The following is a 15671-nucleotide window of genomic DNA, read 5'->3' on the forward strand; positions in this document are numbered from 1 at the left end:
ACTGTTGTAAAACAGGACTGACATCGGGGTTGAGGGAAGACTGAGAAAGATGGGATAAATTATGTATTCTGCATTGAAACAGATGAGGGAGAGAACTGTTTAAAAGAGAACTGTTTAATATATGATTAGGTATTATTATCATGACAGGAGTCCAGAGCGAAGGCTGCATAGTCGAGTGGACTTGGGGGGAGGGATTATATAACAATAAAATAATTTTTCTTTTACTTTTCAAAGAGAAGAGCGAATTGGAGGGGCTGGGTGGGCAGAGAGATAAGTGCAACAATCAGTGACTGGAAATCCAAAGTCTCTTCAAAAGGTCATTAAAATTAATAATAATAAAAAATATTTTCTCCATTTCTTATAATGTTCCCTACTGGTCCAGTTGTGGGAATTTTTGTTTTCTGTATGTTAAGGTCTGACGGTATAGTCATAAGGAATTGTGCTGCTGGACCAAAGGCAGCGCCTGTCCAGCAGTTCTAATCCACCCTCAGCCCCGGGGGAGAGAGACAGGCAATCTCCTCCAGTGAGATTTACAGCCTCCCCAACACCCACCAGAAAGTCAACTATTGGGGTTCCAACTCAACAGAAATGAGTTGAGCTTTGTCCTCGACGTGTTGAGGTGTGACGCACACTGAAGGTGTAGTCTTGGATCTTCAATAAGTGCTTCAAATCCTGTTCACTTTCAGGATGAGCGGAAAATCCACCAAAAGCTGCGTTACACAGATGACGTGATTATATCTGTGTCATCGTATAGCACGGGTTATTGGTGATGCCACATTCTTCTTCATATCATCCAGCTTCTCAGGGAATTCGCCCAGCCTATGTACTGAACAGGCAGTGACAGGATACAACCCTGGGAAGAGTCAGCAGGCAGAGAGGTCACCCTCAGGGGGGTGAGGTCACAGAGGGGAGGGGACAGGGGCCTGAACTCACCGGCCCTTAACTTGCCCTGTGGGATGCCTCCGCACAAGGAGACCCTCCCTGACCTGGAGGGTCATGGCTGCTGAGTGACCAAACCGAAAGCTGCTTACTGCAGCTGTGTCCCCTCCCTTGCCCCAGCTTCAGGGAGAGTGAGGAGGTATCTCCTCATCCAGGCCCACGGAGTAAAGGCAGAGCTGGTGGTGACTGGATCAGCTGTGAGCCTGCCAGAGACATGGCAGTCACTGTTGCTGAGAGCTGCCCCCTCCTAACGCTGTCACTAGATCCTGTACTCATCAGACTAAATGTGACATCCCTGGAAAAGATCAAGGGTTCCCCATTCTCCTGTAAAATCTCTGCTGTCCGGGTTGTGCCAGAAAGTGTTGAAAAGAGCAAAGGGAATGTACGTTATTCACTGACACCCTTTTTTTGCCAGGCGGTGAGAGGGCGAGGGGGCAGCACGAGCCAAGGCTGGGTCCCAGCCCCTTCATTCCCCACCGGTGCACCTTGCTGTGGCTCCTGGACTTAGAGGGAAGACTGAACTGGATAAGTAGAACCAATGAAAGTATCTTTTGAGATGGCCAACTGGAACTCTTTTGCAATAGAATATATTTACTTATTTCTCTCTTGCATGTAACACACTTAAGAAATAAAGCTGGAAGATCCAGGAGACAAGCAAACAGGAAGCATCTGACTATGACTGAACGCAGGACTGTGCTCTAGTGGAACGAAGGGCAGCCTGAGTGGCAGGACTGAAAGACTTACATTTCAAGTCTCTCCATCATTCATCCTTAAAGTCATTTTATTTCCCTGGCTTTTCTCACTTGAAAACAGAAACAACAGCAAAGAAATTGTGGGGGAAATGAAGAGCATTATAAAATTAAAAAAAAAAGGAAGACTGAGTCTAGCACCCAGCCAAAGGCAATTGCTCAGGAAACATACTCAGCCCTTTAATCCCTGCTTAAACAATGCTTGAGGGGTGCCTATGAACATACCCATTTCACAGATATAAGGCTCACCCCTCAGGCTGAATATAGCTTCCATGGAGGCCTGTGTGTGTGAGTAGCACTGAAAGGTATTTTGTATCTCGAAGGCGTGCGGTTCAAACCCATCACACACACCGCTGGAGAAGGAGGGGCAATCTCCTCCTGCACCAGTCAGATCTGATTCGATGGTACACAACAAGAAACAAAAAAAGGCATTTTGCTAGCGTCACAGAGAGTTGTATATGTTTGTGGTGGGTATTTTTCCATTTTTAAAAATCCTTATAATTGTGTAAAAATGTGTTTCATAAAAAAAATTCAATACTTTTTACATGCACTGTTCAGTGATGTTAATAAGTTCATCACGTTGCGTCACCATCATCACTGTCCTTGTCCAAGCCATTCCACCACGTTAACAGAAATTCAGTGTCGCTTAAACAATCGGTCATCTTTCTCTTCTGTCCACTCCTGGGGATGACCAATAAACTTCATTGTCTGTGTGGGTCTGTTTCAGATGAGGGGGATCTTGCAGTACTTGCCCTTTTGTTTTTGGGGTTTTTTAAAAAAAATTATTATTCTTTTTGTGTGTCCTGTCAAATCAGATTTGACTGGCACAGGAGGAGATTGCCCCTCCTTCTCCAGCAGAGCATCTGGTGGATTCAAACCTCGTACCTCTGGGATTGCAGCTCCGTTTCTTGACACTAGGCAAGTACTTGCCCTTTTTGTGACTGACCTATTGCACAGTGTAATGTGTTTGAGGCTCAGCCGTATTGGGGTATCAGGACTTCGTTCCTGTTTATGTCTGAGGAGTCCACTGTGGATGTGCATCTGTTTGCCTGTCGGTGGACATTTAGGTTGCTTCCCCCTGTGACTAGTGCTGCAATGGCCACTGCTGTGCACACGTCTGTGTCTCAGATTTCAATTCTTTTGGGTTTGCAGCTGGGATGGAGTCTGCTAGGTCATATGGTAATTCTCGGTGTCATCTTTTAAGGAACCACCAAACCATTTTCCACGGTGGCTGTGTCACAGGCACCCCAGATTTTAAGGATACTTGTTAAATCTAACCAAGTTGAAGAGATGAGACACTGCTATTTAGGCCAAAAATGTTCGATAAAGAGATAAAGTCTTGAAAGGGAGGAGAACTGGCCCGAACAAGATGCTGAGGCTACTCAGGGCCACACGCTCTCTGAGGAGGCAAAGCGGTAGGACTTTATCCATTCCTTGATGCTAATGAGCTTTATATAATCAGCAATTTTCTGAGGAAAGCTGGAATTTTCCAGGGACTTGGATAAGCTCCCAGTTAGTCTTTCAAGATGGCTCCCGTTGCAAAGGGTTCTGGACTAGCCAGCATTACTTATTATGGGATGGTGAGCAAGCACCACTGCTTACCAAGCTGAAGTTCCAAGTTAGCCATACGCGTCTCAGCTTTATCGGGAGAGATCAACTCTCGGTCACCAGTGTCTCTTCTGCACATGTGTCAGACACCAGTTCAATTTAGTTTAGTTGTTAACAGTTACAGCTTGCCCAGCTCCGCAATCAACACCCTTGGCACCCGCAGTCAGGAAATCAAAAGACAAATTGCATTGGGAAAAATCTGTCAGGGATCTCTCCAGAGTGCTCAAAAGCAACGATGTCAGAGTAGAGACTAAGGTGCACTTAATCCAGGCCATGGTCTTCCCAGTTACTTGCTATGCATCAGAGAGCTGGACATTGACTAAAGATAACAGAAGAAGAATCGATGCCTTTGAGTTGCAGTGTTGGAGAAGAGTTTTGAACATACCATACACCGCCAAGAAAACAAACAGGTGTGTCTTGGAGAGGGTAATACCGGCTCTCCGTGGAGGCTGGGATTTTTGAGGCTGTGTCTCACTTCACATACTTTGGGGATGTTGCCAGGAGGGACTGACCATTCCTTGTAAAGGGACATCCTGCTTGGAAAGGTGGAGGGACAGCTCAAGAGAGGAAGACCCTGGGTGAGATGGATTAGCTCAGTAACTAGGGTTACGGGGGTAGGAATGTCAGAGATAATGACATTGGCTCAGGATACAGCAGGGTTAGGTGCCATTGTTACATAGGGTCACTAACGACTAAACAGTACACAACAGACAGGATGCTGGTCACTGCCATGCCACGCTCTCCCACCAGAGGGCAGTGCAGCACAGCAAGAAGAGGGAAGAAGCAGCCTGAGCGCAAACCCTGCCTTTTCCTTTGAGTAGGGATGTGCCTGTGAGCAGTTTAGGTACTTACCCTCCTTGAATCCCAGCTTCCTCATCTCCAATCTCATTGGAGACTGGAAAACGGGAGGAACTCCTTTAACTGTGCCATGCCACCATGGACAAGCTGATATGCCCGTGACAATGAAAAGTTGTTAAATGGGATTGACCAGCCTAATTGCTGTGAGCTCCTCATTCCAGCCGGTAACCCTGCAGGTGAGGAGCAAGGTCTGGAGGCACCTTAGACCAACACATTTGGCATGGGCAGCATTCTGTTGCGTCTAGTGCGTGGTTGTTACGTGCCATCGAGTTGAGCAGGACTCACAGTGACCCTGTGAACAGCAGACCTGAACCCTGTCCTGGACCAACCTCACCATTGCTCGAACCCATTGCTGCAGTCACTGTGTCCGTCCATCTGGTTGAGGGTCTTCTCTTTCACTGCCCCCCACCTTTCCATGAGCATGACGTCCCTCTCCAAGGAAGAGCCTTTCCTAGCAACATGCCGGAAGTCTGTGAGACGAAGCTTCTCCATGTGTGTCTCTTAGGAGCGCTCTGGCTTCTCTGAGGCAAACCTGTTCAGTTTTTTGCCGGCTCTGGGTATTCACTCCTCTCCAAGCCCACAGTTCAAAGGCATCAACTCTTCCTCTCATGTTTATTCGTTGTTCAGCTCTCTGAAGCTCAGCAGGTGACTGAGAAGACTATGGCCTGGACTAGACACACCTTAGTCATGTCTCCTCACTAACTGGGAAAGGGCTCTGACTGCTGACTTTTCCAGTTGTTAAGTACTCATTGCTGACCCTCCAGCGGGTTTTCTTTCAAAGGCAGTTAATGGTTTTCAAAGGCAGTTAATGATCACCTTTCTTCCTTGGACTGGTAGATTTGAACCACTTGCCTTTGGGGGGGGCATCACAACTCCTTACCACCAAGCCACCAGGGCTCCCGTAGTGGCTGGTTGTTGTTGTGTGCTGTCAAGTTGGAACTGACCCATAGCTGACCCTCCAGTGAGTTTTTGAGGTAGTAAATCACTCGGAAGGAGACTGCTCACCCTTCTCTCGTGGAGCAGCTGGTGGATTTGAACTGTATGCCTTTGGAATTGCAGCACAGCTTCTTAGCCTAGATCATCATCAGCGAGTGGAGGTCAGAAATGCTGGCAAACTCCCCACAGCAAGGAACCACCCGGCCCGCAACTCACAGTGACCCTGACCTGTGTTGTTGGTGATCTGCAGTGACTCAAGTCCCCTCCAAGTTATAACTCTATGCACAACAGCTTCCGTTTGCTTGGCTCTACAATCAACACTCTTGATACCAGCAGCCAGGAAATTAAAAGAGAAATTGCACTGGGAAAGTCTGCTGTCAGAGACAGGTACTAAGGAGCAACGATGTCAGTCTGGAGACTAAGGTGCGCCTGATCCAGGCCATGATCTTTGCAATTACTTGCTATACATCAAAAAGCTAGGAATGCTAGAAAGAGAATTGATGCCTTTGAGCTGTGGTGCTGGAGAAGAGTGTTGAATATACCATGGATTGCTAGGAGAACAAACAAGTTTGTCCTAGAGAGGGTAAGACCAGGCTGCTTCTTGTAGGCAAGGATTCTGAGGCTTTGTCTGACATACTTTGGGCATGTTGCAAAGTGGGACCAGTCCTTGGAGAGGGACATCAAGCTTGGGAGGCTAGAGGGACAGTGCAAGAAAGGAAGACCCTTGATGAGATGGATTGACTTAGTCACTGGGATAATGGAAGTAGATGTGTCAGAAACAATAAGATTGGCACAGGATAGAGCAGGCTTTCGGGCTGTTGTACATAAGGTCACTATGAGTTGCAGGCGACTTGATGGCACATAACAAGAACAGCAGCACGCACACCAGCACGCAGCCAGGGCGGGACGGGCACCATCCTCACAATCTCTGCAGTACCCACTGCTGCAGTCAACTGTGTCAGTTCACCTTGTGTGGGCATTTCTCTTTATCTCTGACACTCTACTCAGCCTGATGTTGCTGCCTTTCCCTAGGGCCACCTTGATGGCATGGCCAAAGCCTGTCAGTCAACCCTGACCTGCTCGCCATCAGTCCTGAGCTCCTCAAGGGCAGGTGAGTCTTCTTCTTCAGGGCCTGGCACATGGTAGGCGGCCACAACGGACCACAGGATCGAGCTGGCGTGAACACAGGTGGGAAGGGGGGGCTAGCAGGTGCAGACCAGAAGGATGAACCATCAGGAACGAGGCTCTGTGCCTAAACTGCATTAGCACAGTGGCCTCCCGAGAGTTCAGTGTGATTTGTAAGAACAAAACTGCCTCCCTGAGCCTCCTAATCAGATTACTGTAAGTGCTAGAGCTGAAGCTGGCCTGTTAAGAGCCTTATAGAACTAAGTGTTCACTTCCACGCCTCCAGCCCCGGGAGGTGGTCACGGAGAACGCAGAACAACTGGAGAGGAAATGCTCTTTCTCCTGCACGTCTCAAGGATGAGATGTCCTCTCTTCACTGTCCTCTCCTTCTTCTGTCGTCCCCAGTGCTGCTCCTGTGGTCATTTGGCGCAGACCCGGCGCCTCTTTTGTGATGTGGCACCTGAGGAGACTCCAGTGATCATCCTGGCTGATGAAATATCTAAAGAAGGAGGAAAAAACCCAAGACTGAGATCAAGGATCGTACTGACTTGAAGGTGGCCGGCCAGGATGGCGCTGGGATGCGGTTTATAATTAAGAGGCAGAGGCCACTTAGTAAACGAATGAAAACCTACTGTGAACAACAGGGTTTGTCAAGGAGGCAGACTGATTTAATGAGTGAAACAGATACATCTGCACTGGTGGACATGGAGGATGAAGACAGGAAGGGTCTTCTCCAGAAAAGGGGAGCCTGCTGATTCCTCGGGAACCCTGTTCCCACAGACCAAGAATACAGCCTCCGCTGGAAAACCACAGGTCCCACCACATCCTGACTACCACAGTGTTTGCCGTGGTGAGGGATAAGTGCTGTCGAGTACAACTCAGAGCGACCCTATGAACAAGGATCTGAGCCCTGTCTGTCTGTCCTGCACCATCCTCTCACTTACTGACACACAAGAGCCCATTGCTATAGTCACCGTGTCAGTCCACCTGGTTGAGGGTCTTTCTCTCCTTCACCGACCCTCCACCCTTCCCAGCATCATGTCCTTCTCCTTCTCCCACAGGGCAGCTGGTGGATTCGAACCATGTGCCTTTGGGATTGCAGCCCCTCCCAGCAACAAGCCCAAAGTTTGTGAGGCAAAGCCTCATCATCCTTGCCACTTTCTTCTTCCCGACTCCTTCTTGTACACAAAATAATTGGTGCATTTTAAAAAAATTAATTTTAATGAAAGTTTACAGAGACTTAGGGTTTCCAGTCATTAATTGCTGCACTTTTCTCCCTGGCCCAACCCTCCCCACCCAATTCGCTCTTCTCTTGAAAAGTAAAAGAAAACTTCTTTCATTGTTATACAATCCCTCCTCCCAGGTCCACTCCACTGTGCAGCCTTCGTTCTGGACTCCTGTCATGACAATAATACCTAATCATATATCCCTTTTAAACAGTTCTCTCTCTTATCTGTTTCAATGCAGTATACATAATTTATCCCATCTTTCTCAGTCTCCCCCAACCCTGATGTCAGTCCTATTTTATAAGTGGCACTATGCAGTATTTGTCTCTTTGTGACTGAGATATTTCACTCAGCATAATGTCCTTCAGGGTCAGGGTCACCCATTTTGTATAATATTTCATGAGTTCCTTGTTTTTCAATGCAGCATAGTCCATTGTGTGAATATACCAGAGCTTCTCTATCCATTTGTTTGTTGATGGGTGGTACAAGTTTATATTGCATTTTTAACACAAATTTGATCAACATCAAGTTAGAAATGTTATTGTTAGGTGCCATCAAGTTGAGTACGATTCATAGCGACCCTATGAACAGACCTGAACCCTGTCCTTCCTGTAACATCCGCACAATCTCTGACACACTTGAGCCCATTGCTGCAGTCACTGTATCTGTCCACCTGGTTGAGGGTTTTCCTCTCTTTCTCCAACCCTCCTTCTTTCCAAGCATGATGTCCCTTGCCAATGAACAGCCTCTCTTACCAACATGTGCAAATGTGACATGAAGCTTCATCATGGAGAAAAACACTGGTCCTGTAGAATTCCTCCTTTCTCCATTGGGAACTTGCTCATTCAGCTCTTCTCTTTGTAGTCCAGCAAGTTATTAATTTTCTTCAGTTTGACAAAAACAACATAAAAATCCTTGCATATCTTGTTAGACTGGAGAATTTTAATGTTGTCCATTTATCATTGTGAAAACAAGGACAATTGTCTAACTTTCTCTGTACATAGCTGTTACATGTACGATAATGTATCTTGAATTTGGGGTAAATTATTCCAAAAGGGATGAATCCTACAAGGGTGTCCCTTCAAGTCAACTTCCTTTGCTGTTTAAACAAACTTGTTAGGAAAACAACAACAACAAAAAGAACGTGGCTTCTTATTCCCAGTTTCCCTGTCTCCCATGTCTTGGCCAGCCAAATATAAATCAGTGATTGGGAATTCCCAAGAATCATTACAGGAAGGCAACAGCATGTCGATGACGATAGGTGTGGCCCAGGTGTGACGGCCACATCCTGGCTCGTTCCTGGCGTGACATGGAACGTTTTAAAAAAGGCGGAACTCACCACAAGATAAAGGTAAATAATCCAATTGAAAAATGGGCACAGGATATGAAGACACTTCACCAAAGAAGACATTTAGATGGCCAACAAGCACATGAAGAAATGTCCAAAATCCCTAGATCTAAGAGAGATGCAAATTAAAAAAAACAAAACATGAGATATCATCTCACCCGATTAAGAAAAGCAAAATTTAACAGAACAGCAAGCAACGAATGCTGGCAAGGTTGTGGAGAAACTGGAACCCTATTCAGTGTTGGTGGGAGTGTAAAATGGTGCAACCGCTATGGAAGGCTGTATGACACTTTCTCAGAAAGTTGCAAATAGAGATACCATTTGACCCAGCAATTCCACTACTGGGAATATACCCCAAAGAGACCATAACTGACATCCAAGCAGATATATGCACACCCATGTTTATTGCAGCTTTGTTCACAATAGCAAGGAGTTGGAAAAAACCCAAGTGTCCATACAAACAAATGGATAGAGAAGCTGTGGTATGTTCACACAATGGAATACTACGCTGCATTGAAAAACAAGGAACTCGTGAAATATTATTCAAAATGGGTGACCCTGGAGGACATTATGCTGAGTAAAATACCTCAGTCACAAAAGGACAAATACTGCATGGTGCCACTGTTGTAGAATGGGACTGACATCAGAGTTGGGGTGAGATTGAGAAAAAGTCGATAAATTATGTGTACTGCATTGAAACAGATGAAGGAGAGAACAGTTTAAAAGTGATATATGATAGGGTATTATGGTTATCACAAGAGTCTAGAATTAAGGTTGCATAGCTGAGTGTACTCAGGGCAGTGGTGGTGGGGTGTAGGGGCATTGTATACTAATGAAAGAATTTTTCTTTTACTTTTCAAAGAGAGGAGCGAACTGGGGTGGGGGCAGGGAGAAAAGTGCAACAGTGAATGAATGGAAATCCAAAATCTCTGTAAATGTTCATTAAAATTAATGAAATAAAATAAAAAAATAAAAACAAATAAACAAACAAAAAAAAAGGCGGAACTGTTGAGAGGACAGTAAACACACAAGTGGCCCTGGAGGCCCCCTCGCATGGAGAAAAGGGGGCCCAGGGAGCTGACCCAGAAGGAATGTCGGTGGGGCGGGAAGGAAGACCAGAAATTGGGGAGGCAGCTCATGAAGGCAGCCATGACCCATCAGTCAGTGGGGCACGGGGGGTACAAGGTTCGAAGGTGGAAGTGTGTCAACCCTCATTCACGCGCATGGAACCTCTACTGAGCTGTGGGCACGGCGTGCAGCTCCAAGCATCCCCATCACCCACGATGATGCCCACGGCACAGATGCAGACCCAGGCGAGGAAACTGACGGCTCTTCTCGGTGGGCCTCCCTTCTGAGCTGTGCTTACCTGGGTTCTTCAGTGGCTGTGACGGTCCTGATAGCAGGGACTGTTCGCAGTGGCCCAGAACCAGCCCTGTGATGACCTGCTCAGGAGCTGGGAAGATGCTTGGATATGAACACCTTCCTCCCCACTCACCTTCCTCCCACTTTCTTCCATCCCTGTGGGTCTGACAGGAGTCTATTTTGACAGTAAAGAGTTCAGCATCAGTCAGGCAAAATCCAACCAGGCCATTTCACTGCCTTATTTAATAAGTTGTTGTTGTTTGCCGTCGAGTCGGGCACATCTCATAGCGACCCTATGAAAAAAAAGCCTAAAGCCTTTCTGTAACTATCAACATCTATCAAAGTTCATAGAATTTCCAGAGGCATGCCGTGTAGGAAGTGGATGCCACTCCTGCTTCCAATATTTCATAGGTGGAAGCCTCATTTTATATACCTGTAAAATGGGAATGATGGGGATAGAGATCTTTTAGGTCAGAATTTGGTACAAAATAAGCATTTAATACCAAACACTGAGTGTAGGTTAGGTGCCCTCTGGTGTAGCCAGAGGCAGTTGTGCTGCTAAATCCAAGGAACACCTCTCTGATGGTTCAAATCCACTTGCGGCTCAAATCCACCTGCGGCTCCAAGGGAAAAAGATGGACACTTGCCTCTCGTGCAATTTACAGGATCCCAAAAACCCACTGGAGGGTCAGCTATGACTTGACGACAATGACTTTGACTTTTGATAAGCATTTTATGTCAAGGCTGATTCCATCTAGGATCAGATGAAAGAAATGGCTGAGTGGACAGCAAGGTGGTCACTGCGCCCTCCTCTGGCTGGCCGGGGTGTCTGCATCCCCTCCCCTCTCCTGGTGCTGGTGGCTCCAGCCTACACCTGCCCAAGCAGCGTGTGCCCTGACACCCCAGCTGGTCCCAGCCTCAGGGGTCTCCCGCTCCGTGTTCCCATAGCCAGCTGGCCTGGACCCAGTGGTCACAGGCAGCTCTGTGCCCCCACACCCCGCAGGCCCAGCCTCAGGGGTCATGAACAGCTCTGTGCCCCCACACCCCACAGGCCCAGCTTCAGGGGTCACAAGCAGGCCTAGCCCCTGGGGATGCGTGCAGCTCTGTGTCCCAGTACCCTGGCCGGCCCAGCCCCAGGCGTCGCGGGCGGCCCGGCCCCACTGAGGTGACACTGTAGAGTGCCTGGCATTCGCTAGGACGCATTCAACTCCTCACACTGAGCCGGCTGTCCCACTGCTGCCCCCACTCCTCCTGTCCCCTCCTCCAACACAGAAGCTGCACCGCTGTCCACAGAGACAGTCAAAGCTGGACGCATGCCATTCTGCTGCTCTTTCCCTGTGACTCTTCCTAGGACACACTCTCAGGTCGCCACCAGGCCCATGCAACACCCACAGACTTCAGAGGGTCACCTCCAGGAAGCCCCCCCCAACGCATCCCAGGGCCCCAGAAGCCACTGCAGCACAAGGCCAGCTCTGCTCCGTGGGAGGGCCAGACCAATCCCTCTGTCTTCAGCCGCCTAACTTCTTGGCAAGATCAGAATACCTATTTGTCCCTGTCCTGCTTTAGGGTACCCCCAAACTGACCACACGTGCACCCTTGTTGGACTTTATAGCTGTTTTATTATTAACAGTATCTTCTCCTTGGAGCATCCCTTTAAGGGTGAAATGAAATCCAACCATTTACAGAGAAAATGATTTCAGAATGTACATATTGATTTTTTTCCTTACAAAAAAAATATTACTATTATTATTGATGTCCTTCTATTACACAGCTCCTCCCAGGCCCGATGCTTGGGCAAGATCTGCTCCTCAACCCTGATTGTGACCTCTGTCCCCAAAGCTTTCCTGTCCCCATCATCCCTGGCAACGCACAAGGCTTGGTTGCTAGCCCTGGGCAGCCGCACTCCCTGGTGGCATGGGCTCCGGAGGAGGAAATGTGGACGTGGTGACAGGGTGAGTGGTGTCCAGCTGGTCACCTTCACAGCTTGATTTCTGTCATACTGGAGGGCTGGCCTGACTCCCTGGGCCCTCATTCTCAGTGTAGGGATGTGATCACGCCAGGCCTCTGGTACAGACATCTGTCTGCCTGTCCTCTCACCTGCTGGTCAGGCATCCCCTTGACTCACCCCAGAGGCCAGAGATCTATTGTGGATGCAACCTCAGCAGCTGAGGGTGAGGGGTGGTCGCACGGAGGCCCTGTATTGGGACCCACACAGGATTCAGGAGCCCCCAGGGCTGGGAGGTGAGGCAGGCACAGGAGGGGACGACACACTCTCCTCTGAGTTCAGTCCCACAATGATCCCTTTGGTGAGTGAGCAGAGACATCAAGGGTGGGCAAACCTGGCCGACAGTCACAGGGACACTGACATTGAGCCACCTCTCAGGCCCAAGAAGACTAGGCATGGGGGGTGGTACTTCCAGGGGGCATCCCCTGGACAAGAGGGGTGACACCAAGACCCTCAAACTTGCTTCATGCCTGCCCACCAGAGGCTGTTGGTCGGTCAGCTCCCCAATCACGCTGGCTGGGCATTTCCCAGGAGAGCTGTGGAAGGGAGCCGCCACTCCTGGCGCACCAAGCCCTGGCTGGAGCTGGGGTGAGTATGGATGGGACAGCAAGGACTGGGGAGTGGGTACTCAGCTGTGTGAGCCTCAGGTCAGAGGACACTGGACACTCTCCTTCCACTGAACGACAGACTGACAGACACACGGACCCTGCCTCCTCGGTACACGTGCTCCCAGGCTCCCCAAGGGCTTCCAGCCTCAGCCATCCTCCAGGGAGGTCTCCACAAGCTGAGGCCCCACTCCCACATCCACACACAAGCATCTATGTACAGGGACACATTGATACAGACATGTACAAATACACACCAAGCATGCACCCATGCCCATAAATATGCACGCACACACAAACATGGACCATTCCACAGGCAGATGCCACACACTGGCCTCACTGGGTAGTCTGAGTGGCCCCAGGAGGGGGCCTACACCCATCCCACCAACTGCAGGCTCCCGACCTGCCCAGCCCCTGCTGGTCTAGCAGCAGAATGAAGGCAGGATGCTGGGACTGAAGCAGTACTTCCAACCCAACCTCTCTCTCCATCACCTGTGCCAGAGTCGCTACTTGTCCCTCATATGCATTCTCTCTTCCTGCCTTTAACAGAGAATTCCCAAGTTGAGGATGGGTACAAGGCAGCCCCACTTCAGACTACATTTCCCAGCATCCCTTGCAGCTACTTGTAGCCATGTGATACAGTCTTAGCCAATGAGACGTAACTATACAAAAGCCTGGGCCACTTCGGGCTCCTGCCTTAAGAAGGAAAGCGTATTCTTTTCAAAAGTCCCTCCTTTTCCTCGGCTTCCTCCTGCCTCGGAAGCATATGTGATGGTGTGCGCTGCAGCAGCCGTTCTGCAGCAGAGCAGGAAGGCGTGTGAAGGAAAGCCGGGCTGTCTCCTAGCTCTCAACCATCTCCCTCTCCGCCTGTACACTGTAAATAAGCTTTTATTTTGTTAAATCACTGTATTTTGGGATCTCTTAATTACAGCAGCTTAGAACCTATCCCCAAAAATACACTTCCTGCCTCAACAAGGTAAATTAAAGGAACAGAGTAACATACAAGTGGCCTTAACATCCCTCCATGGCCTAAGTAAACTTAGGTGGTCCCTTCTGGCCCCTAACCAGCCCCAAAGAGGGGTCTGCAGGGTGATGCCACTCCAGACAGGGGAGAACTGGGGTTGGGGGTCCCAGCAAGGACAGGTGAATGATTAGAGGCCTCAAGGCAGTCTCCTCCTCTCCCATCTTCTAGGGCTGAAATTCCAGCCCTGCAGTTGCTGCAGTACAAAGAGTAACATCAAGTCAGAGGGCGGGGTCAAGGCCAGGTCTGGGGCTGAGCCTGTATCGGCCCTGACTGCACTGTCAAGCCTCCACCAACATCTCTTCCCAGATGGATGCCACCCTCAACCCCTCCCACCTGCTGTCCTCTCTCCCATCTTGCCCAGGGCACTTGCCCACTGACACCCCCTTTCTGCTGCACGTCCAGCCTCCTCCTGGGTGATGGATGGCTTCTTCAGCTGGGACCTGTGCAGAGTTCTGGCCTGTTCCCCCACCCTTGCTCCCTAGGACTCAACATGCACGCTCCACTGGCACCTCCCGGCTGCACGTGCTTGGCTACCAAAAGGGCCCTCCCTCCTTTCCTGACCGGGAAGCACGTGAGCAAAAAGCCTGACCCTTGACTCAGGAGGACTCGAGTAAGGGCGACCCCCGCCCACTCGCCACCCCACTCTTGGTCTTCTCAAGAACCACCCAAGACAACAAAAGGAGGCAGAAATACTTGGGGCAGCCGCCAACCCCCGCCCACCACTGGTCCAGCAGCAGCCTTAGCCGCCCATCGTGCCCACGTCGCTTCTGGCCAGTGGCCTGCCCTCAGTCTCCGCGTTCCTCCGGCCGCCGGCCACCGTGCTCTTGGGCTCCTGGTAGGGGTTTTCCAGCAGGTAACGGAAGCGGTTGTAGTTCTTGAGCAGGAACCTGGGGGCGTACATGTGCTCGCTGGGGTCCGCGGGCGGGTACTCCTGCTGCGTGCCGTCGAACCAGCCGCCCGTGCGGATCAGGCCGCGGATGTAGTTGAGGTCCCTCTTGTCCTCGTAGTCCCCCCAGCGGGGGAAGTCGCCGTTCTGGGCCGACACGAGCTTGAAGTAGATGCCCTCGGGGGTGAAGCACCAGGAGCAGTGCCAGCCGGCGAAGTGCAGCGGGCTGCCCAGCGACCACTGCACCAGGATGTGTCCGGTGCGGTTCTCGTACTGACGGAAGGCCGGCATGGTGTAGTACTGGCGGCGGCGCAGGCGGATGCCGTCCAGCCCGTACACCGTCTGCAGCATGTCCACCGTGCAGCCGGACACCACCTCCAGGGTGCCGGGCTGCTTCCAGAAGAAGCCGTAGAGTGACTTGCGCATGTGGAAGGCGAAGGGCTCCGTCCAGCCGTCGTAGAGCTTGAGGAAGAGGACCCCGTCGCGGGCCGGGATCTCGTCGGCGTCGTCGATGATGAAGACGTCGTCCGGCCGCAGGTTGCGCAGGCGCGACACGCCGTCCTGCGTCAGGTAGGTGCGCAGGTAGTCGTCAGCGATCCAGCCGTCCTGGCGGCCGCCCGGAGGGAAGTGGTCCAGGAAGACGTAGAGCACCTTGTGGCGGATGTACTCGAAGGTGCCGTTGGCCAGCATCTCCCTGAACTTGAGCGGCCGCGGCTCGCCGTAAGCCGTGAAGTTGGACTCGCACACCACGAAGGCGTCCACCACGTCGCCCAGCTCGTGGAAGCGCACGTCCAGCAGGTCGAACTCGTGGTTGATGTTGATGGCGTTGATGACCCGCCGGGGCACCTCGCGGGGCACCAGGCGCTCCTTGGTGGGCAGGTTGGAGAACTGGACCACGGTGGGCACCCCGCAGCTGGGCCCGTGCCAGCCGGGCAGGCACACGCACTCCACCCACTTGCGCCGCGCGCCCCGGGCCTGGCGCTCGCGGGTGCTCAGCGGG

General features: G+C 50.6%; 1 protein-coding gene across 1 annotated transcript in view; it reads right to left on the bottom strand.

Annotated features, from left to right (window-relative positions):
* Nucleotides 1–14524: 14524 nt before the first annotated feature.
* Nucleotides 14525–15671, bottom strand: part of MGAT3 (mannosyl (beta-1,4-)-glycoprotein beta-1,4-N-acetylglucosaminyltransferase) — a 1677-nt gene continuing 530 nt past the window's right edge. Inside the window, exon 2 of the mRNA XM_006890193.1 lies at nucleotides 14525–15669. Coding sequence (XP_006890255.1) covers nucleotides 14525–15669 — 1145 coding nt within the window. The remainder of the gene's footprint in view (nucleotides 15670–15671) is intronic.

The sequence above is a fragment of the Elephantulus edwardii genome, unplaced genomic scaffold (genome assembly GCF_000299155.1).
Source record: "Elephantulus edwardii isolate Elephantulus edwardi_28Jun2011 unplaced genomic scaffold, EleEdw1.0 scaffold00086, whole genome shotgun sequence".
Taxonomy (NCBI): domain Eukaryota; kingdom Metazoa; phylum Chordata; class Mammalia; order Macroscelidea; family Macroscelididae; genus Elephantulus; species Elephantulus edwardii.